The 25,505-nt window shown below is 37.1% G+C and overlaps 1 protein-coding gene across 1 annotated transcript in view; it reads left to right on the top strand.

Moving 5' to 3' along the window:
- Positions 1-25,505, top strand: part of FRK (fyn related Src family tyrosine kinase) — an 82,364-nt gene that overhangs the window by 18,116 nt on the left and 38,743 nt on the right. Inside the window, exon 2 of the mRNA XM_081140244.1 lies at positions 23,185-23,306. Within this exon, the coding sequence (XP_080996370.1) occupies positions 23,185-23,306 (122 nt within the window). The remainder of the gene's footprint in view (positions 1-23,184; positions 23,307-25,505) is intronic.

The raw sequence follows: 25,505 nt of genomic DNA, 5'->3' as shown, positions 1-25,505 counted from the left end.
CCTGAAAAGCTATGCCATTTATTTAATGGGGAAAATACTATTTTTTTTTCTTTTTCAAAGGAATATTTTCAGTTTATTTGACTTTGACAGTAACATAACAGGAGCTAATCTTCAAGTGCAAAGGAAGACCATCTCCCAGGAATCTATGTTCAACACTTCTGGGGAGATAATATACCTCACAAAACACTTTAACATTCTGACTGCCTTGTTGCAACCCACAGAAACCATTGAATACACAGTGATTTAGTTTTGTACAGGGAGTATTATGAGAAAAATAAACCTAGCCTGCTTTTTTAAACCTGTTTTTATACACATGGTTGCTCTAATTTTGTGCCATTGTAAAGAAATAAATAGGAGTATAAATAATGAATTGTTTAGTTTGATCCAGCAGAAAGTCGGTGTATTTGCTGAGGGCAGTCCAAGCAATTGGCGAAGTTCACTGCATCCTGGAGCTAACTCCATCTGATGGATCCCAGCTCTGCTGAGAGGAGCAGGTTATCCCTGTCACTCAGGGCTTTGCGGTGCAAAGGGGCTTTGTCCCAGCCAAGAAGGAAACTGTCGTTTCTTCTTAAATTGATCTTTTTTCAAAAGGTACTTGGTCAGACAAACTTACTAAAAAAGAGCAGACAGACGGACTGCCTGTTCCTTTTCTGTCCAGATACTTTCCTTAGAATGGAAAACTGAAATGAAATCATGTTTAATGGAACTTAGAGGTAATGGCCATTGAGAAAGAGCCCAGTGAAGAGAAAGGAAATAGATGGAAGGAGGGCAGGCTGGAGGAGCAAAGGCCAAGGCTGTACTTAAACTTCTGTTTCAAAGGAAAGTAGCGGCCGTCAGTCTCTGCGAATGCTCTTCTCTACTGTAAACAGAAACCATAGAAACGGACATTCACCTGCTCATTCTTTATTCCTGAGTAGTTGTTGCAACACAAAAACTCTGTGCCTGTTAGCTTAGCCGCCAATATTGGGGAAAAAACAGCACAGTGGAGAATTGAGGAAAACATTTCACAGTAACTCTATTAGGAGATCAATGAATTGGGAAGTTTGATTTTAAGAAGCAGCTACATAGATTATATGACAATTTTCTTTGTTTCACTTCTGACTCAGGCATATGGTAGCAGATTATAACTTTGAAAGACAATTTTCAATCGATGCCATTAAGTTGAAGGTTTCTGAAAGTGTGTTTTTGATGGATGGGCAGCAGTGAGTAATGGTTGTGGTCGTCATGGAAAAGAATTAGCAGGTTTAAGACGTGCCTCATCCTTACGATGCTCTGTGTTCAACTGAAATCGAGTATATGGCTCGTGTTTTCTTATAAAAATTTTTGACCTCTCTTAAGTTCGCCATTATGATTTAAACTCTAGTTATAAAGGATTACATGATCTTTCAGAATTATTTTCTTGGAAATACATGCACCAGAAAACAAATGAAATAGACATGCTTATAAATAACTCTCCCCCCATTCATCTCCTCCCCTGTACAGCAAGCCTTTGAAAAAGTTGCCTGAACTTGAAGTCCTGTCTTTTTCTCCTCTCTCTTTCTCTCTTTCTCGCTCTCTTTTATTATTATTATGTTTTTTCTGTGGAAAATTTCTAACCTTTACAAAAGTATAGAAAACGGTACCCTCATGTACTGTTGTTGAGCTTTAACAATTCCTAACACGCGGCAGTCTCATTTCATCTCACCCCCCTTCCTATCCCCACCCTCGCCCCACCACTGGGTTATTTTGAAGCAAATCCTCGGCATCATATAATTCTATCTGTAAATTCTTCTGTAGGTATCTTTAAAAGACATGAAGTAGCCTAACAAATAATTATAATGATCGCTCCTAAAAAATAAAGTAACCCTGATATTATCAAATATCCAGTCAGTGTGAAACTTACTATAGTCTCATAAACCTTTTTTAATGCTTTGTTTGAATCCAGTTTTCGTGTGGATTTACTTTGTGTTTTGTTTGTGAATCTAAAGTTCATACATTACAACTGGTTGATTTGCCTCTTGATCTTTTCTAACATGGATCTCTCCTCTATGCTTGTTTCCTTGAAATTTATTTCCTTTGCTGGCAGAGTTTTCCAGTCTGGATTTTGCTGACTGATTCTCCCTTGAACCCGCCACAATTAGACTTTCACTCTTACTGCTCCGGGAAGCTGCTCTTATCAAAGGTCACCAAGGAAACTCCACGGGACAAAATCCATCGGTCAGTTCTTAGCCCTCATGTTAGTTATCTAATCGGCGCTATTTAATACACTTGCTAATTCCATCCTTAACACACTTCCTTGAGTCAATCTCCAGGTCAGCCACTCACCTGTTTTCCTCCCACAGCGCTGACCGAGATATTTATGATGGTTCCTTCCCTCCTTGACCATGAAATGTCAGAGTCCCTGGTCTTCAACCTGCCCCTCTTTTCTCTCTGCTCTCACTTTATCGGTCATCTCATTCAACTCGAGGCATGTATATTTATGCGTATTCACTGACCCATTTGATATTACTATATCCAAATGGAAGTTTCCAAACCTCAGACATTTCCAATAATTTTAAAACTGAGCTCCTAGCCCTGGTTGGTGTGGCTCAGTTAGTTGGGCATTGTCCTGTGAACCGAAAGGTTGCAGGTTCGATTCCCGGCAACCTTGCTGGGGTTATGGGCTTGATCAGAGGTGGGGGGCGTGCAGGAGGCAGCCAATCGATGTTTCCCTTGTTTCCCTTTCACATGGATGTTTCTCTCGCTCTCTTACTCTCTCTCTCTAAAAGTCAGTTTTAAAAAAATCTTTGAAACCGAACTCCTACGTTCTCACACCTGCCCTGCAGTCAGTTCTGCGTTTCTGTGAATAGCAGCTATGCCTTTAGTTACTCACTTCAAGTGTCTTGGAATCACCCTGACTCTCATTTTTCTTTCATACCTTACTTCTAGTTGATCATTTTTGCCTCCATCTTCCACATATATGCACAATTCGACCATCTCTCACCAGCCCCTTCCACCATCTGGTCCTAACCATCTTGATCTTTCAATCTGGCTTAGTGTGATAGTTTCCTAACTGGTCTCTCTGATTTGACTATTGCCATAAATATAGTCTGTGCTCAACCCAGCAGGCAGAGTGACTCTTGAAATACCAAAAAAATTAAAATTACTTCTATGCTCAGAATTCTCCATCAGCTTACTCTCTTACTCAGAGTTAACTCCCAAGTCTCCTTGCCAGGATCCCCATTCTCCACCGTTACCTCTCTGACTTCATTCCTCATTTCTCTCTGCTTGACTTCTGCTTATGCCACAAACCTTTTTTTTTGGCGGGGGGGGGGGGGGGAGTTAGGTCTAGCTCAAAATGGTTTTGTAAAATTTTGTGTAGACTCTGGAATTTTAATTATTATTGCTCAATAAACGTGTAAGAAATAGGGAGGAAATAACTTACTTGAATAGAATTAAAAAGCTAATAAACTTTGCAGGTCATCTCAGAGATATGCATAATACCTTGCTCTACCATTAACCATTGATCTACAAGGTGTGGCCAAATACCCCTAAATTGTCTATTTTTTTAAAAAAAGTATGTCTTTATTGATTTCAGAGAGGAAGGGAGAGGGAGAGAGAGATAGAAACATCAATGATGAGAGATTCATTGATCAGCTGCCTCCAGCACGCCCCCCACTGAGGATGGAGCTCACAACCTGGGCATGTGCCCTGACCGGGAATTGAACCTCGATCTCCTGGATCATAGGTTGATGCTGAACCACTGAGCCACACCGACTGAGCCTAAATTGTCTATTTTTATAGTAAGGGGAAAATGTCTTTCTTGGTCCATGTATACATATGTACATTCATTTATCCTAAGAATATTGAAGAACATAGCCACTTTCAGGTTTATTGGTAGTGTGAGAAAGACTAGTACTTTCACTTAGACTTTGGAATTGAAGAGAGGCCTTTTAATTAGCTTGTGCTGATGTTTCATCTGTGTTTGCTATTTCAAACTGATACTCATTCTTAAGTGGCAACCTAAGTTTCATTGTACAGTCTTGAGAACACAGTCTATCTTGCTCAAGAATGCTGGGTGCAAGAAGGGAAAATCTGGGAGTTGAACAAAATAGTCTGCACAGAAAATCATTTATTATTAATAAACAGATATCTATATTTCAGTCCTAGGCATTTCAAAATCCTTGACTTTGCACCTGCTTTTCTCTTTATATTTTTAACCAAGAGTTTTTCTTAACGAGTTCAATGCAATATGTGTATGTCTAAAAGTAGCTCTAAAAACACAAAAATAATTTGAGACAATTCTGTGCTGTCATCATGTAAAATTACTCTCTGTATCTCAAATACATTTCTCTCTCCCCTAAGAAATTAAACACAGACGTGAAATATAAATGAGTATGTGTTTGCTGTAATGCTACTTGACATTTTAGTTGTAATGAAGAGGACTTCTAATGTTAACCAACATTACTTAGAAATGTAGAGTGCTTTAAACATGAAGTGTAATAACAATGCTGAGTAGATTAGGTACATTCATTAATACATCTCGTGTATTAAAGGTTTCTTCCTGAATGCTGTATTATTAAGCAAGTTTGTGATGCCTACTACATGAATCTCGAGAGTTCTGTTATGCTTGTTCTGTAGATATTACTCCTTCTAGGATATTGTGGCGTTGGTGATAGGTGCCATGGTCTAGGTTAGCAGCGCTGAGAAAGGTACCACACTGGGGTGTGAGGTGCCTTGAAGGTGTGGTTTTTCAAGAAGCAAATCTGCCTACTGCGTTTGATTTTGGTTATGTTAGTATTTAATTTTTCCCCAAAATGGACATGGTTTACTTTTTGCTGGTTATGAGAACTTAATAAATGTACATGAAAAAATGTTTTAGATAACACTGAAAAATGTGAAGAAAAATTTTCTCTCATCTGAGCACCCAGAGGTAGTAACTGTCTACACTTTTTAATGTACATCTTCTTTTAGAAAATCTTCTCTTTTTCTTTGCCCCTCTCTCTCCCTTTCTCTATCCCCCCTTCTTCTTTCTCTCTTTCTCTCCTCCCTCTCTCTCTCTCTATATGAATTGCCTATATATTATGTAGGAACCATGTATATCATGTGGGAATTATTTATATATGCACACATGTGTTTGTATAGATTTTTATTAAAGAAAAATGAAATCTATTATACTGTATATACTATATGAACCTTCACTCCTTCACCGCATACCTGCACCAGGACTTAATGTGATTTTTCCTTTCCACTTTTGCATTTCTTTTAGGTGAAAAATAATATCATCCTACTAGTTTGCTTTTTTAAAAATTAGTAGAATTGAAAATATTTAGTTTACCAATTGGTCATTTAAAATTTTTCTTTTGTAAACTGACATTCAAGTTTTGCTCCTTTTTTGCTTGGATCTTTTCTTATTCATACATGAGAACATTCTAAGGAAAGTAGCCCTTTTTCTCATACATGTTGCAAATGCTGTTGTTCAGTTTGTAGCTTGCCTTTTGATGTTGATTATGGTGTTTTTTGAAATATAAAGTTTATAATTTTTACATAATATTATTTATTATTAAAAGTCTATAACATTATGATTTTTACCTGTGTTGATTTTCTCAGAAAGAAATTTATTTTCTCCCATGTGTTCAACATTGTGGGTAAATCTGAGGAGTAAGACATAGACCATACATAGAATTCAGTAAGGGATTTAAAAAAATTCCCTCTCTCTCAAGATTCTTTATATTCTCATTCCCTAAGGAAGAAAATGTATTTTGGGAATTTCTCTATTATTTTCTCTTGTATCTCAATTTAGTTATAATTTTAGAATTATAGTGAAACTCTCAGAATGGAGTAATGATAAATCATTATCTGCAAATCTGGAAAGAATGGAAAAATCGGTAGATTTTAGAGTGTTCAATTTACTACTCTGTTAGGCTGACATCTTTTACTAAATAGTCTATCAGAAGCCACAATGAACATATTTCAGGAATTTATATCTGAGATTTTGAGACTTTTTTTATTGTGAATGATCATGACATTTCTTAGAATGAATTTTATTCCTACTCCATTGTGTAAGAATTTGTACATGGTTAAAGATAATCATGATGTGCTTTTGTGACAGTTTCATCTTCCAAGGATCAAATAGAAAGAAAGCTAAATTGAATATACTACTAGTTCATTTTAATGTCATTTTGATGATGAAAATGGAAGTCACATGACTTTATGGAACTCTATGGACCCTAATTTTGATTGGCTTAGATGTTCCTAGATCTACTGAGTAGATTCCTTCCCTTTCCAAATTGGACTGATGTGGAGATTGGAACAGAATTAGAAGTATTGTCTGAATGTGCTTTTCTTGTTTCTCCGGCCTCAGACTAAGGTTCCAATTTAAGTCCATTTGCTATATTACATCTCCCCTCAACCACTGTGGCTAGATGTGATTTTTCGCTGCTGTGAAATTCTCAAGTATTTTTGGTACTTAATTATATGTTGTCTTGTGTTGATATTTTGAATATTATTTAAAACATTTCCCAAGTGATGCACATATATAACAGATATACAAATATGAAAATGTTTTTTTTAGTTTTCATATGCATATTATGCATGAAAGTAATCAGTATACATATTCTGCTTTTTGCTTCTATGAATTTTATGGTACTATACAGTCTTTATATTAATTTTTCTAATTTCCATAACATTCTTATCAGTAAATGCATTATACTTTATTTAATCTTTCTCTTAATAGTTAGCATTTAGGGTTTTCCCCCATTTTTAATTTTCATAGTATTTTGAATGGCATAGCAATGAATATATTTCTACCTAAAGATTTTTCCATATTTTGTATGATTTCTTGATTCCAAGAATCTGAATTACTGAGCCAAAGGTAATGAACAGTTTTAAGTCTCTTAATGCTTATTTCCAAATTTCTTTCAAAAGAATTCTACTGATACCATATAGAATTATATTCTCTGAAAACCACTGACATTGCTGAGTATCATCATTTTTTTAACAGAAAATGACAATATTTGAAACTTTCTATACTAATAAATTTGATCCTTTTACATATATTCTTTTATAAATTATATTTACCTCTAATGAATTTTTAGTTTTTTGACCTTTCAAAAATTAAATCTTGTTTTTCCCACTGAACATGTGTACAGGCTCTGTCAAAAGAAAACATCCATTCAGTGTATTAGTTTGTTATAGCTGCTGTAACAAAGTACCACAAACTGGGTGGCTTAAACAACAGAAATGCATTGTCTTACAGTTCTCAAGGCTAGAAGTCTGAGATTAGGATCTTGGTAGATTGGTTCCTTCTGAGAGTTATGAGGGATAATCTATCTTCTATGTCTCTCTTCCAGCTTCTGGTGGTCTTCTGGCAATCTCTGGTTTGGCTTGCATATGCATCACCTGGATCTCTGCCATCATGTTCACATGGCACTCTCCGAGCTGTGTGTATGAGTCTACAAATTTCTGATTTTTATAAGGGCATTAGTCATATTGGATTAGGAGCCTATCCTACTCCAGTATGATCTCTTAACAAATTATATCTGAAATGACCCTATTTGCAAATAAGTTCACATTCTTGAGATATAGACAGTTAGGACTTCAATGTATGAATTTTAGGGGGACCTAATTCGACTCATAACATTTAGTAATTTTATAATGAATAAAATTGATTGATTATCAAATTTATTCATAAATTTATTGATTTATTTGAGCAATGAACATTTATGTAGTGATTCCTACAATGTTAAGCAGAGATGAAAGAGACAGTTCCTGTCCTCATGGAGCTGAAAGTTGTGTTCACTCAGGGAAGTCTAATGCGAGGAGGAGGCAGGGAGGGACATTCTCAGGTGCCCGTGGCATCTGAAAGGGAGATTCCTGAGGTCAGACCTTCCAACTGAATCTTTTTCACAAATGCTGTTCTAGGTATTTTCAAGTCTAACTAAGGAAACATTTGGGTTATAAAAACAGCCTAGTCTAGTTTTTTAAAATTAATTTTATGAAGTACAGTTTATATAGAGTAAAATGCACAGATCTTAAGCTTACATTTGGATGAAGTGTGATAAATGTGTGCACCCATATAAACAGGACAACAATTAAGATATAGAACATTCCCACCACCTCAGAAATTCCCTTAGGATCCCTTTCAGACTCTCCTTCTTCCCCTGCCCTGGACAAACACTTTTGTGATTTCTGTCGCCAGAGCTTAGTTTTGTTTATTCTGGCATTTTATGTAAATACAATCACACAACATTGACTTTCTGTGTCTTCTGCTTTTGCTCATCATGATTTTTGGACTGAGCCTTGTTGCTGCATGTGTCATGAGCCTGCTTTTTAGTGTTGAACACTAGTGCATTGTATGACTATACACTTGAGCTTCCCATTCTCCTGTGGGTGGCTTCGCTTGCTTCCCAATATTGCCCATTATGAGTAAAGCTGCTGTCAACATTTTTATGCAAGTCTACTTGAGGACATATGTTTTCATTTTTCTTAAATAAATAGCCAAGGGTGGAATCGCTGTGTCATAGGGTCAAGGTATGTTTCACGTTATAAAATATCGCCAAATAGTTCTCCAAAGGGTTTGTACTTTTTTACACTCTTACAACATGTGAGAGCTGCTTTATGTCTTGCTAATGTTTGATATTCTCAGTCTTTTGAAATTTGGCCATTGTATCGGGTAGGAAATATCTCACTGTGGTTTTAATTTGCCTTTTCTTAATGACTAATGGTGTTGAGCACCTTTTCCTATGCGTGTTGGCCAATCTTACATCTCCTTTTGTCAAGTGTCTGTTCAAAGTGTCTTTTGTCCATTTTTTAAACCCAACATGTAGACCTACCCTGGAGTTAATTTCTACTGATTGCATTTTCCCCCCCTCTGAGTATGAATCAAACTTTCTTGTTTTAAGCAATATTGTTAATTTTTGGCTGAATACAGGAGGACATTGTTGTAGCTACCCTAGATTCTATCACATTCTTTTGAGAATTACTGGCTTTCTGTTTCAGTCAGTAGTTAAGTTACCTGGAATCTAACTGCAAACTTCATCTTCTTCAATGCCTGTTATTGCTTGTATCTCTGTTCTGTTCTTATTTCACCTTGGAGTATGATGTTAGGTGAGGGGGTTTATATTGTTGCCTTTTTTCAGATTGAGGACATTTTCTTCTATTTCACATTTGCTAAGTGTTTTTGCTTTTAATTACAAATAGGTGTGAATTGTTCAAAAGCTTTTTCTGCATTTATTGAGCTAATTATATAGTTTTTAATTTTAGTCCTTTAACATGGTCAATTACATTGATTTTTAAACATAAATCAACTTTCTTCCTGGGATAAACCCCACTTAGTTGTGATGTATTTTTTATTTTCCATATTCTTGAATTTGATTTACTAAAATATTTTAAGACTTTTTGCACCTGCTCATATGAGAGCTATTTTCTGTAGTTTTCTTTTTTTTGAAATGTCTTTGGTTTTGATATCAGGGTAGTTCTGGCCTCATAAAATAAATTGGATAATAGTCTGTCTTCTTGTGTTTTCTGACAGAGTTTGTGTGTAAGATTGATATTGTTACTTCCTTAAATTTTGATGGAATTTACCTGTGAAACCCTGGGGATATGATGTTTTCTTTGTGGGAAGATTTTAAATTTTAAATACAATCTCTTTAACAAATGTAAGGTTATTAAGATAGTCTATTTTTCCTTATGTTAGCTTGCGTAAGATATGTTTAAAGTGATAGAATAATTGCTGTAAATTTAACTTCAATTAATTCTATATCATGGGCATGAAGATTATAGGCAGCATAGAGATATCCTGAGGCATAAAGTCCTTGTGGTTTTTTTTAACCCTCACCTGAGGATATTTTTTCTATTGCTTTTGAGAGTGGAAGGGGGGAGGGACGGAGAGTGAGGGAGACAGAGAGAGAGTGAGAGAGAAACTTCGATGTGAGAGAGACACATTGACTGGTTGTCTCCCGCATGCGCCCCAACCAGGGGCTCGGGGGCTCTGGAAGCGAGCCCGCAACCCATGTACATGCCCGTGACCAGGAATCAAACCAGACACCCTTGGGTGCGTGGGCCCGCACTCTAACCACTGAGCAACACTGGTCAGGGCTAAAGTCTTTGTTCTTTACTTCTCAAACCAAACTCCTAAAAACAGCACTTTAATTTGAAGGTGGAAGCATAGTTATATATTTCACACAATTGTACTGCATAAGTCTTTTTTTGCATAGTCTCTGCCTTCTCAGACATTATATGTGAAATTTTGCCTGTACTATTGACATATTGACCATATATGTCAATTATGAATCATTTCTTTTAAAAATATATTTCTCCAATTATCTGATATCAAAATGATGTATGGTATAGTTAGGTAGCTTGTATTTTTTGACTTTTTTCTCTTTTTATACTGGTGTACATGTGTGTTTTTCCAATTATAATGTAAACTTGTAAGCAAGTATAGTTTTGTTTTTTTTTGTTCTGGGATTATAGTAGGTCTCAATAAATATTTACTTCAATATTTTTCATTTTAGATGTTTCTCAGCATTTGAAACATTTAAAAGTCTACCCTTTTAGTTTCTAAAGAACAAAATAATTTATTTTAAAATTTAATGGATCATAAAATATCACTTTAAAAAACTACTATGAAACCATTGAAATTTTTAGTAGCTCTTTTTTGTTCACTCCAATTTTCCAAACAAATTTTGGAAACCATTTATATTCAGATCAATTAAGCACATACTACAAGAAATAAGAATAAAAAAATATTTATAATTATTGAAGTTGGTTGTTGGAGAAAAGTGGGTCATTATACTATTCTCTCCACTTAGGAATATGTTTGAAAATTTCTATAATGCAAAGTTTGAAAATGCCCAGCATGAGTGCATGTATGAAAACTCAAGGCGATGGAGAGACTGTGTCTTGTCATTGAGCATTTCTGTCTCAAGAAATATTTCTGAACACGGGTGGATCTGTGTTTTGTGGCCTATAGCTAATATAATTTGGAGGGGGAGAATCTCTTTTAGAAAATACTATGTGGACAACATTTAGTAGGAAAGGGAATGTTTATCTAGAACAGAAGAAGAAATCGCTTCAAGCTATTTAAGGAAGCTGACAAATAATAAACATTATAACAATAGTAAAATATTAATGAACTGCCTTCTCTATAGATTTTTCCCCCTACATTTTTGACTTTATTTTCTTTGACTCTTTATGTGACAATGATTTTGTAATACTATGTTCTATAGAAGGAATAAATGATAACTTTGTTTTACTTTTGAAATGTTTGATTAATTTTTTATTGATATTTTAGAAAAGCACTTTTAAGTTTCATAATTTGTATTTGTACCATAATCAATAATTTTAGGATAGTTTTACCTATTTAAATATTTATTTGAATCTTATTTGGTTTTCCAGATTCAAAATTTGTTTCTCATGCAAACAAGCCTACCCTTAAACAATAAACAGGAATTAGTATTTAACTTCATAAAAGTATATCTCTGGGAACATTTTTAAAACCTGAAATTTGGCTGTTAATAAATCATAACTATTGAAAGTGACTGATTCTTTGTGCTGTACATAATAGTTGTTTTTTTTTTCAGGCAAAATATCAAAGACAATAATGGGTAAATCTCCTCATGTGATTATTTTCTTTCTGGAAACTAGTGAAGTTGAAGAGAAATTTAAAAATCAGAAATGAAAATTTATGACTTGTACTAGTTCAAACCAGTGATTTACCCTATTTAACATTTTCTCTGGAGGACATCATAAAAGATAGCTTATCCGCTCACAAAGAAAGGGATGTGCCCCCAAACATCTTAGTTTTTATTAAGGTCACATTGTGGGGCAGTTTTCTATGAATTCAGGTGAAAATTTTTTGATAACTCTTTATGATATTTTCAACCTGGGCTTCCTCTTTATGCAATGGTTTCTTTATATTTCTGACCCTCTCTATAGAGTAAATTATGAATTGAGAACAATTCCATATTTCCAACTCCATATTCTGCACAGTTTTGGAAAGGTCACATGTAACTGCTTAGAACAGCTGCCAACACACTAGGGCTGCTTATTATATGCATGACTTGAGCAAGTCGTTCAGTTTCTCTCAGCTCTAATTTCTTCCTCCACAAAATGGGGATATTGAAGCACCTGCTCTGACTACCTGAGATTTGCCATGAGAATAAGTGTCATAATGTAGGGGATGACAACTGTGAATTAAAAAGTGGAATCCAAGTGTTATCCTTATCGTGATTGTTATTACTGACACTTTCCCTTTAAGACTGTGAGCTCCTGATTGGCTCTGAGGATATTCATGACTGATAAAAATCTGACATTCTTTTGCTCTCTGTTCCAAACCTTCAGTTGATTCTCTCTATATGCCTTTCCTATGTTTTGAAGTTACCCTGTCAGCTTTAACTTTTAACTGTAAGACTCACATTCCCAAATAATCATTTAATTCATTCATGTATTCATTTAAAGGTAGTATTTATTGAGAGTATTTGTAAAACCAGGTGCTGTGCTAGGTTAGGCTCTGAGAATTGCTGTGATGAGCAAAATTAGGGTTTTTTTCCTCTTGGAGCTTACAAGTATAGTGGGGAAGTAGGAGCTAATCAAATAATGCTGAAAAAAGGAAACCAAGGGAAGGGGTGTGAGGCAAGGAGCCTGGTGCTCCAACTTAGCTGGCCTGGAGAATTATTTTCCAGCTCAGGACTTTAGTTGCAATCCAGAGGATGAATTTCTATTTTCAGAACTCTGGCTGTTTGTGGTGTTGAGAATCAAGGTGTGGAGTGATGGGCCTTTCCCCAGAACAGTTTCACTTCTGCTGGAATATACAGGAGGCCCAGAATCTAGTTCGGAGCGAGGGTGGGGTAGAGAGCAGATTGCATTGTGTACAAAAGCAGGGGGAGTTTGAGGTACAGGCCTGGTTGGGAGGCAGGAGGAAGGAAAGAGGAGCCTCAGCGACCTGGCAGCGAGCCCTGGACATGAAGGACAAGGTGGCTTGGGAAATTCCCTCTTTGGGGACAGGATATTAAATTTCTGAAAACAGATTTCTGATTGGCTTGTTTGAACGTGTTTTCTAGTCAAGATTGTACTTAAATCTTTGCTCTTCACAAATTTAACACCGAATTTGGACTGAATCTATAATGTTTTGGATGGGTTGACAATAAGAAACTAGGGTCCAGTGAGGGCAGAGAGGACCAGAAAGTGCAAAGGTTTGGGGTGGGTGATACCAGAAGTGAGAGAAAGTCCCTGCCTCAAAAAATAGTGCTGAACTTTTCAAAAAGTGGTGCCAGGTTCCCTGCCTCAGGCTTCTCTGCGGCGCTGGGGGCCTGCATCTTCCGGGGCTCCACCTCTGACCTGGGAGCGCTTGCCTGGTACCCACTCTCCTGAGCACGCTCAGGTGACCTGGCCTGGGGACTGAGCCCTGGAGGAAGCTCAGTAGCACTGGTGTGTGCCTGCGTGTGTGTGTGTGCTCACATGTGTGTGTGCATGTGTGCATGTGTGCGTGTGTGTGTGTGTGTGTGTGTGTGTGTGGTGGGATAGGTGGGGACCACTTTTTCTTTTCTGAGACAGCCTTTTCCCATAACAGTTCCTAGGAGTGAGGCTGTAATATATGTGAGCAACTGCCCTGCCCTCTAATTCTAAGCAAAATCAAGCAGAAAACTAACTTTCAGGTTTCAGAAAAATCCACCAGGGCTGGCAGAGCCTTTCTTTTGTTTCCTGACAAATAGCTTGTTGACACTGAAAACAAAAGGTGTATTTTCTGGCACTGCTTCTGGCTTTCCTTTTCACAAGAACAAGCTGCTTTGCAGACATGCTCAGCTTCTACCATTTCAAAATCCAGTGGGTGGCGTTTCTGTGGGTTATAAACAGCCTCCAGTTACTAATGCTGGCATTATTATTGGTAATTATTAATGATAGCTATGTTGAGTGGGTAGTTGGGTGCACAGGGTGTAATTATTTTTTAAAAACAGAAAGGAAAAGGAGAATTGTGTGTCCATTCTGACCTTTAATGGACTCTGTCTCACCTTTTGTCTACCATGGGACATCTTCATTCAAACCCCTAAAAAAGCAGTGAAACTAGTGTATATCTGTGATGGTGCTTTGGACACACACACACCACACACACGCAAACACAATGTATCCCCATATCCACATCTCCGTATATATGTGTGTCTCTGTGCCATATGGATTAAGATTAGATAATAAGAGATGTTCTTCATTGTGTTTGCCAGGTGTGAACAACAATTTCATTTAAACATTTTGAATTTTATATGGATTTAAGAGATACCTATGAAGAGAACCTACATAAATTATTCTATTATAATCAGAAATATCTCTATTGTATGTATAGTTATTTTCCATCCAACGGTATTCTTCCTGTTAAACAGGTTGCTCACTTTTCTTTGGCTGAAGAGCCAGAGCCCCTTCTTTGAAGGATACTTGCAGCTTCTGGTGTTTTGCATTTCCATCCATAAACATCAGTAACAAAAATGAGTGAAATTGGTGGACATTGTTTATTTCTTAATTAGAAAAAAAATGCTAGTAGATCCTGGCCAAGCTGCAGTTGAGAAATCCGGGCTTCAGTCCTAGTGTGGATTAGGATTCTCACTGTGTTCTCCTCTCAAAGCTTCTATCCAATTTGTCTCCACAGCTCCATTTATTCTCCTGATTACTTTGACTTTATGAACACACAGGAAAACCCTCTGAAATTCCACCTACCACGTATCACTGCTCACTAAGAATGATTTTAAAAATGCACTCTTCCCCTTCCTTATTTTGCTTCCTTTTGTTTTCTCCTTTGCACTTATCACCTTTGAACACATATAATTACTCATTTATTTTGCTTATTGTGTGTCATTCTGCCTTATGTGTGAGCTCCACAAAAGCAGGACATGTTGTCTGTTCCATTTACTGCTGTATTTCTGCAAGTGAGAATGGTGCCTGGCACATAGTAGGTGCTCAATAAATAATTGTTGCGTGAAAAATGAATGAATGAATTTTATGGTGGTGGGCTGTGGTTTTATAGCTTCGTCACCAGCTGCTGTGTGAACCTGGAAAAGACATTCAGCTTTATTGAAGGAGTTGAATATTTTCTGTCACAGGCATCATTGGGAATTTAATGAAACATCAGGTACCCCCCCCCCCCAAAGTGCATTTACAATATTAAAACACATTTACAATAAGTTTCAGAGATGTACGCATGGACCCTCATAAAAATTTCTTTCCAGCTCTAAAAGTCTGTCTTCCCCTCATGGGAGAATTCTTTTTTGCTTTCACACATTACACACTTTCACCTCTTAAATTTGTTCATTAAATATTTTTAAAAGAACAAGTCATTTTTTCTGTCTTTTCTTTTTTTCTGATGAGCCTAAAACTTAAAATTCTCTACTTTGGAATATCTTAACATCCTCTTAATGTACTTGTCAAATTTTGCTGAAGATCTGCTCCCATGGAGTTAGTTTCCACGTGGAGTCACCTGTAACCAGCAAAGAACTACATTTTCTTGCTTTTCCCTTTAATGGACCCTCCTGCCCACCACACCCACCTAACCCATCTATTTACAGAGACCTGTGGCTCTTCACCCTTGTCCTTCGTTTCTTTGAATTTCTCATCTCTTCCAAATCCTCATTCAAAGTGTATTTTCTTTAAGAAGCCTTCCTTCATTTCTCTGAATGCACACCCTTGACAATTACATGCTTCTTTTGTTTTTGTCTTACCATTTTCTTTTTGACTTATTACTCAGTTAAAATGGTCTTTCATGCCTTCCTTGGCTCACTAAGATTCTCAAAGGAATAGAGACATACTCTTCTTTTACCCTGCTGCTTTGTTATCTTTTCTCCGTATAGTTAGTCTGAAACAAATGTTACTGATGCATTTCAACCTAGAAGCTACATGCACGGCTATCTCAATAATACCAGGTAGGGTAGTTTGAAGGTTAAGATATGTTTAAGATGTTTACCATGGCTTTTGGGGGATAAAGGATTTAATGATGCTAAGGGATGACATAGGGCATCATTTAGTGTTAAAATAATCGGCACTGCGCTGAAACATAGACATAAGTCCCTGGTTTTGCCCGTGTCTGTTCTGATGGTGGGTACATGTGCTGTATCAGTCATAAAATATTTTTAAAAAGAACAGTAGCTCCTTGTTTTTCTTTTTGTAAGAGAAACCTGGACCTGGGAAATGCTGAATGGGCTGCCAAGTCCAAAGTATGCTAGTATTAACCCACCTTGAGTGGGCTGCAGACAGACGACCAGCTAACTGAACTCAGTGTTTGGCCTTGCTTATGCCGTTAAGGTCATTCCCAAAGAACTAGTTATTGTGTACATCTTTAAAAGAATGCTCAGTGCCTGAATACAGCAAGATGAGATAATATCATTCCTGATGCTGGGAATTAAAATTCCTTAAAATTAAGTAAATTTAAAAATTGCTTTTATTTTTTTCTTCCTGGGGCTAGAAAGAAAATTATTTATGAAAGGAGATAACTTTTTTGGGGGGGGGGTGGCTAGGAAACTAAGTGGCCTGTCATGTCTGAAAATAGTGCCCCATATGACTATTAAAAAAAAATACCACTACTCAAGAGCTTATGATAAAAGGAACAGAGTGTACCTGAGCGGTGTGTTGTGAAGTTAGGTATTTTCCCAGGTTATAATCAGGTTCTCTCACAAACATGCAGCGTTGTAGCTTCCACACCAAGGAAAGTACCAGTTTATCTACCTTATTTCTTCTCTAAGGGAATTCCTTAAAATTCCTCCTTAATGATGACCATAAAGTAACAACAAAAATCTTTATCAAATGGCACCAGCAAGGAGCTTTCTGGTTTCTACGTGACTGCAAGTTGTAGCTCAGAGACTGGACCTGACAGTGTCACTTTACCACACATTCTTTCTTGTGTGAAACCCTGCTGTGCTTGTGTTTGGAGTACAGAAAAGTCAGTTTCATTTATGATCTTTACATTCATAGCCAAGTGTTCTCTTTGGGAGAAGAGAGAGGTCAGATTGGAATCTGTGGTCTGAGGCCAATTAACATTGGAATCTGGCCTGCAACTGGACAGGAGCAGATAGGACTTCTCCCTTTAGCACTTTGCACTCCAAGCTGTGTGGTCAGCACAAGTAAAAGATTAGGCCAGAACGCAGGCACTAGCAACATTCAACAGTCAGTAAAACCGAAAGACTGCATGAAATGCCTGCATTGAGGCACAGTGTATTAACTCTTTCATCAACAAGTATTTAGTTAAATGCTACAAAGGTATACATGGCCTGTAGCAGACTCAGTCTTTGTGCTGGCCAGGTCTACAGTTTGGAGCACATACTGAATAATTGGGAAAAAAATTTTTTTTTTAATGCAGCACTAGCTTTTGTGTGTCTCATGCCCAAACAGAGGGGCAGTCACCGAGTGTTGTAGACATTCTGGGTAAGCAAGTGTAAGTAGCGCCACTACAAACAGCAGTAAGAGTATGAATTTTGCTGGAACGGAGAGGTGTAGGGAAGATCATGTTGAAGAAATGGTTGGTGTCCAGATGGTGGAGGGCCTGAAATTATGCTGATTTCCCTACATTTTGATCCATATCTATATTCTTTAAATGTTGACACCACGTAAAACAGCATCAATCCTGATGTTTCTTCTAAAGACTCATTTTGCCTTTTTTGTGAAGTGAAAGTTAACCACGTTACAGCTGCAGTTGGCCTCTTCGGGCTAGTGAGATGGCCCACTGCCACCTGCTGGCCGCAGTCCTCGTCAAGAATGGCAGGCAGGTCACGTGGGAGGAACCTCAATGCACACCCAGGGGGTGAGATCACGTGCATATACGCTCCTGTTCCACATGTTGAAAACCAAATATATCATCTCTCCCTTAAGATAGTTTTTTTCCTACAGGTGCTATCTATTGAGCATGAATGTGGACAGGTACCAAGCATGTTACCTACTTAATTTCTCTTAACCTCAAGACAAGCCTTCAGGGTAATTATTATTATTCCTCCTAACACATGAGGAGTGCAGGGTTGGGGAGGGAAGCAGCTTTCCCAATAGGTGCCGCAGGGAGCTCTTACCCATACAGTGCTCTGCCTTCCAGCCTGTTGCCCGGGGAACTGTCCTTCAGTCCTTCCGATTTACTTCCCTGGTGTCACTGCTGATCTTCCATCCGGTTCGTGCTCATCCGGAATCACTTTCTTGTGTTCCTTTGAGATTTTTCTTTCGTCTGTCAGTCCTCGCTGCCAGAGCTTATAGTACAGGTCTTTAAGATGTAGATTTTTGTAGCATATTCCTGATTTCATTTTTAAAAAAATTTAAATAAATTGTAACATGATGTAAAACTGCACCTTACTGTAAACGTCTAAATTACAGAGGATGCAAAGTAAAAAGCAAAACTCCTTTGTCATCGTTTCATCATCTCTCACTAAGCTCCAGAGAAATAAGCACATGTAATTTTTAGCTTGTTGGTTTTTAAAACATAAATAAAACTAGAATATTCCTATTACCCTGCAATTTATCCATTTTCATCGAAAAATATGTCTTGTAGATCTTTCTCTGTCAGCGCTACAGAATATATAGACAATAGATACTGGGTTAGTGTTTGCAAAATAAATCAAAACTTAGACTTCAGTCACACACTCCTTGCTCTCTCTTAATCTAAACATTTCTCTCTCTAAGATTATAGGCTATTGAATGTCTTCTCTCTTTTTTGATTCTTAACCAAGATCTCGTTCATGGCAGGTATGACATAGCAATAACTACGATTTTCATTAAGTATTAATAATGTGTGTGTGAGTGTGTGTGTGTGGTGTTATCTTACTAGATAATTTTTCACATGTAAGCACCAAACTGTCATTTATTCTCAGTTGTCTTGTGTACATTGCTAACATCTTGATTATTTCTGTCCATCGGCAGTTCTCAGACTTCAGTGCGCATCAGATTAACATGCAGATTCATGAAAACCAAGATGCAGGGTCCCATCCTCAGAGTTTCTCATTCCGTAGGGATAGGATGAAGCCTACACATTTTCATTTCTAACAAATGATGCTGATGCTGATGCTCCTGGTCTAGGAGTTACACTTTATACCGCCCATGGCCCCCCGATCCCTCCTCGGCACTCACTGTTCACTGCACACAAGGACTATAGCCCAACGAGAGCGATGGAAATGGCTGTGGTGGACAACCAGACCTGGGATGTGCATGCCCTTCCAGAATGGGGACAGCAGGGCCCCCAAAGGCGGAATGGAAGAGAATGACAGTTCTGCCAGTGGCTCAAACCACAGATTAAGGAACAATTTCACATGTGCAGATGGTGGAAAGAACTGTTGTTTGCCCATTAGGCCCTAGGGCAGCACATGCTCTAGTGATTGCAATCAATGGCAGTCGTGTCATCTTTGAATATGAACGATGGCATTACAATGCCACTACATTCAGACAGAAAACAAGTTTTTATCTATGTTCACTTTCTGATGGGAGCTCAGCCAAGTAAAATTCCAGGTGTTGAGTGAGCTGATGTATCCAAATATTTACATCCATTTTGTTGTTATTCTGGATTCAATACTGGTACAATTTGCCTTGTAAAGTCATTGTATCAATCTATTATAGAAGTATACAGAATTGGTGAGTCAGAAAGGATCTTTAAAAGTTATAGAGTTCCTCTTCACAAATGTAGTAAAATTACTATGTCTTTAATCATTCAATTTACAAAAACTGCTTCCTTATACATAAATTGGGCAGAGAAAATGCATCATTTGTAGACTTGATTATCCAAAATACAAATGTAATGTATGTACATAAAACTTATATAATGGAGTATTTATTCTTGAGAATAATGAGCTCTGGGAGATATAATCATACTTCTAAGAATTTGAATAAATTGTGATTCTTGTAAAGTTTTACATATTTACATTTTGATCAAACATCTTAATGTTTATGCATACTCAGTGTGCTTAGAATCAGGAAAATGTGTGGAATTGATCAGTATATTTGATCCCTGTTGCTTCTTTGCTTGAAATATTTGTGTAAAGAAATCTTGCCATTTCTGGAAATGGAGTCTAAAAAAATATCTGGGTATTTTTAACTATTCACTTACCTTTTACTAAGCATGCATGCATCCCTAAAAATATAGTGTTTTTATGTTTGCATAAACTTGACATAAGTGGCATTATAATGTATGTATCATTCAATTCCCTTTTGCCTTTCAACAATTTATTTAATTTATTTTTTAAAATATATCTTTATTGATTTCAGAGAGAGGAAGGGAGAGGGGGAGAGAGAGATAGAAATATCAATGATGAGAGAGTCATCATTGGTCAGCTGCTTCCTGCACGCCCCCAACTAGGGATCAAGCCCGCAACCTGGGCATGTGTCTGGGAATTGAACTACAATCTCCTGGATCCTAGGTCGATGCTCAACTGCTGAGCCCTACCCTGCTGGGCAACAATTTATTTTTTACTGCCGTATAGTATTCCTTTTGATCTATAAATAAAGTTATCTATTTTCTTATGATGGACGTTTAGGTCATTTTCAATTTTTTAATGCTATAATTCTTCAGTGTATTATTCTTGTAATGTATCTCCTTTAGCATAGAGTCTAGAAGTGAAACTTAGTACACAAATATTCACTTTTACTAGATATTGACAAATTGCTCTCTGAATTACTTATGCCTAATTATATTGCCACTGGTATTGCATTAAAGTTCTTTCACATTTTTCCCAATAACTGATTGAGAGTTTTTAATTTTTTGAATGCAAGTTTTAAAATTTCATCCAGCATGGATAGTGTAAAATTGTATTTCATTGTTTTTATACTTAATATACCTAATATTTCTAATTACCAGCACAGATAGAAGCTGTGTTTTTTTAAAAAAAGTAGTTACTGGGTTTTCCTTTTCTTTGAACTGTCCAATTATTCCCTATGTCAATTTTTATACTATGTTGTCTTTTTCTTACTGATTATATGTCTCTATATAATCTGAATACTAATCCTGTTCTTGGTTATATACTTTGATAATATTTTCTCCAGGTCTGTGGCTTGTGTTTTAATTTTACTTCATGGTAATGTTGTTGTAGAAGTTTTTATTTGTGGTGTAGTAAATATTATCAATCTTTTCCCTTAAGGTTTGTATGTCTTTTTCTTTGTCTTTTCTAAGAAAACATTCTTAGTTTAATATCCTCAGAAAGTTTTAAAATCTGCATTTTTCATTAGGTCTTTAATCTACGTAGAATTATTGTATGCTGTAGGAAGAGTGAATTTATTGTTTTATATGGATCATTAATAGTACCAGCTTCATTTATTGAATAATTTATCCTTTCATCACTAATTTATATGTTTGGGTCTGTTTGAGTTTTTTGTTAAGTTCCAATTTTCTGTAGACTTATTTGCAGTGGTAGAAAACATGCATTTCTGTTTTTCCATGAGTTCATTACATGGCCACCTTGGAATGCTCCCATGCCTTTAATAATTTCAGTTGGACAGACAATAGTCCATGGGCATAAATTTGGCCCCTGCTATTAACCAATGTGGTGCTCATTAGTATAGCCAACCAAAAGTTTCCAGTTCTCTGACGTATAGAAAATAGTGGGATTGGGCTTTCTATCCCTCTGCATTTAAGCAAGACCGTAGGACTTACTTGTCAATGATTTCATTCCTGAATAGAAGCTTTAACTAGAAGCTCCAGGAACAAGCCTGTGATTTGCCACATTTTCCAGTCCTGCCTTGGCAATCATGGAAGTATGGAGGTGGAAATTCTCTGCTAGACACAGAGATGAACATAGAGCAGCGTGCCAGAAGACCTTCAATGAACATGTAGCTGAGCATAAAGCAAATCTTAGCTGTTTTAAACCACTGAGGTTTTTGGAGTTGTTTATTACTCCAAAATACCCTGGCATATCTTCACTGATACAGTAAATGTGTAATTTGCAATTTGAGGGTTGGGGAATTGGTTAACAAACACCTTGCATTTGTTAGAAGGTGATATTTATATTTAATGGCTTTTTTTATTGTCAGTTCCTCCTCCCTCCTCCTTCCAATTATGTCACTCATATTTCCCAGTACCCATGACCTGCCAAACCAATTGGAACCAATTTTTGATGGCCTGTATTTCCTCTCCCAGTCTGCAGTTCCTCACCCAGCTTGTTTTTCTTTCCTCAAGTCAGCATTTCTTTTCTTGAAGAGTTTACATTGAAAAGATCAATGTTTTACCTAAAATCTTTACCTAAAATCTTTACTGACAAAGATAAACTTTATGACCCTATAGTAAGGGCTTATTAGTGAAAGGGAGCTTTCTCTGCTTCCCCTTATTATCACATTGTTATCTATTGACTTGATATATGTTTTAGACTGGCTCTGACATTTAAAATCATTTGTTGGGGCTGATTAATCTCATTCTCAAACCTGTGTGTTCAGTATCTGACTCTTATGTTTCTGGAGCATTTATTTATTATCTGAAAGGTAAGAGAGTACAGATAAGAAGTAGGGGTGGCACTAAGAAGATACTTCCTTAGCAGAAGGAGCTTTTTTACATAATCCCTCCGTGGATGAAAGTTTCCTTTATGTTAGTAAGCTCCCCCTAAACATGCAAAATCATCTCATATTATGGTGGGGGTAGGGAAATAAAGGAATTAAAGTTCAGAGAACTACATTTTTAGTTGTTCACACCTTAAAGTGAAATACATGAATCATTTGATTGAGATGTTTGCCTCCTAACATCCAGGAGGTGTTAGGTGAGGCCAAGGACAGTTGGATGGTGATGGTGAGTAAATTTAGAGCATGAAATGTGGTAGGTTTATGTGGTGGGTCCACCCAGAGGCTTTGGATTTGACAGAAGGACATAGACCTCTCAGGATGTAGGTGTGAGAAGAATGTGAGAGCCGACAGCAGCCAAATTCCTGGTCTATAATTCCTGGTCTATAATTTTTTAAAAGACATCCTGAAAAATCATCTTAAGTATCAGAGGCATTTATACCTATAGTGGCTTCACTAAAGGATATCATCCTTGGCTGGATTGCTCAGTTGTTGAGCGTCTTCTAGATATGCCAAGGTTGTAGGTTCAATCCCTGATGGTCAGGGCTCATACAGCAATCACCCAATGAATGCATAAATAAGTGGAACAACAAATCTCTCTCTCTCTCTCTCTGCCCCTCTCTCTAAAATCAATAAAAAAATATTAAACATTATTGATGTTAGAATACTTTCTTGTCACACTACCTGCTCCTTAAAAAATGAATGTTGACTGGTTAATTGAAGTTTACGTTTCTCTCTTTTTAGGTGGTTCTTTGGAGCAATCAAGAGAGCAGATGCAGAAAAACAACTATTATATTCAGGAAATCAGACGGGTGCCTTTCTAATCAGAGAAAGTGAAAGCGAGAAAGGAGGTTTCGCCCTTTCAGGTATGGGCATTGTTTTGTGTAATTTAAGTATGGGTTTTATAGTCTGTAGTCATAAATCTACTGTGTAAACATGGACATGTTAATTTTAAATTTGCCTTATTTCTTATATTCACAACAGTACCAAAATTATATATCCTGAGCCACTCCAGAGTAATATAAAAATTAGCAAGACATTTCTGTATATGGCTAGAAGTCTCTGTAAACAGTTTCAAATACATGCACTCTAGATAGGAAATAAAACACACACACATAAGGATCTGGCCGTGTTTTCTCACTTGCATTATCAAAGATCCTATCCGTCTAGGGAAGTAATAAGCAAGAAGCAAAAACTACACTGCTGTCAAAATTGATCCTGCCATAATATATTTTCTTTGTTTGCATTTCATTTGTCTTTGCCTGGTAAAAAGAAAATGAATCGAAATGCTGGATGCAAATGCATTTAATTAACTCCATGACATGCAACATTTTGTCAAATGTAGTTTTCTAGCTGAGAGCCAAGTCCGTGTTTAATTTACACTGCTCGAGGGAAGAAGCTCAGAGGCCTGAGGACGATCTTTAGGAGTGACAGGTGCAGGCCCAGGTCTGCTTTCACGAGCCCCTGCCCCCGGTGTATGTTCCTTGCTGCAGGATGTCCTTTCTTAAAGATCACTCCAGGCCGTGTCATGTGAGGCTTTCTTCTTGTCTTTCTCTGATTTCTGTGTTGTCTAATCATTTGTGTTATTAGCCCCTTTAAAATAGCTACCTTGTTTTGCCAACTAGACGTAAGCCTTTTGGGAGAGGAGGTTTTGCCTCCTTTGTCCCTGTCGCCCCGCAGCATGACACCCGGGCGCCTGGGGGGCTCGCGGGGCTGCAGCCGGGACAGCCCGCGGGGCACCGTGTGGAAGCGGCCCTGGGCCCGCGCCCGCAGCTCTGACCCGACCCCACCCGACCCAGGCCACGCTGTGTGTGTTTGCGACCCGTTTTCTTCTTCATACCGATGGTCCCAAGTATCAGGGCAGGTGGATCGGAGCTGAAGGGAATTAAGGGCCGTGGTGCCGACGCATGGTTTTCAGGTTCCCTCCTTCATTTCTGCCGCTTCTGACACTGAGTCAATATGATCTTACAGAATGGTGTGAATTCAGCGCCGCCCCTACCCACTTAGACAGCGCTGTTCTGATTGCCATTCTTGAAATGTTACCAAGAATGATGTGCCACCGACCTTTCTAATTTTGTTTGTACCCAGGGTGATACAATTTTTAATGACCAATGTGTGATGGGCATTAGCCACTCAGAACTGATGCCCGACAGGGCTGGGCCTTCCCACCAGTCCACACCTGTATACACTCAGGTGACATAAGTGAATGTTTTATTATGTATAATAGCTTTTTTTCCTGACTACAAAAGTAATATAAACATTTTCTTAGAAACAGGAAAGTTCAAAGAAGAATAATTTGCAGTATAACCTTCTGAAGATACATTTTAATACTGAAATACCTTTCTGGCAAGCTTTTCTCTATGCTTAACTTCTAAGTATATTAATTTAAACAAACTCACACAAACCCAGAAAAACACACACAGATAACAAAATTGAGATCATCTTGTAAATAAAAATATATAAATATATATGTGTATGTGCATATATATGTATGTATATATATGCATGTGTATATATACACATGTATGTGTATCTATATGTATTTGTGTGTATAATATGGACCTAGGCTTCTTTTTTCTTGTCTCTCAGTATCCTGTGAACATTTTTTTATTATTTTTAGAAGCCACATAACTTTTCATTGTATGGGTGTGCCATCATTTATTTAACCTATTTCATATTTTATGTATTTTAATTATTTCCATTTATTTTGCTTTTACATGATGCAATAAATGTTTGAAGCTTTAAAGATTTCCACAAGAATACTATATTCAGAAAAAGAAAACAGATCATTTTGAAATCTCCTAGTCTAATGACAAGAAGAGCTGTGAGAGAGCTGGAGATATTAAATGCATCCATGTTTGTTTATTTGCCTTTGCCAATATTTACATATCAAGTTAGATAGTCATTATCTAGCCAAAAGCTAGATTAAATGTTTTAGATTAGCGTTAAAATATAGAAGAGTCATATTTCCTGGAGGAAAACAAACTAAAAGTAGAATTAGCTGAGTCCTATCTTTGCATAATGCCCAAGCTACAGTTGACTATTCTGAAAACTCTTGAAGTGGA

Source organism: Miniopterus schreibersii (assembly GCF_964146895.1).
Source record: "Miniopterus schreibersii genome assembly, chromosome: 6".
NCBI lineage: Eukaryota > Metazoa > Chordata > Mammalia > Chiroptera > Miniopteridae > Miniopterus > Miniopterus schreibersii.
This window is presented reverse-complemented; position numbering and strand designations above follow the sequence as displayed.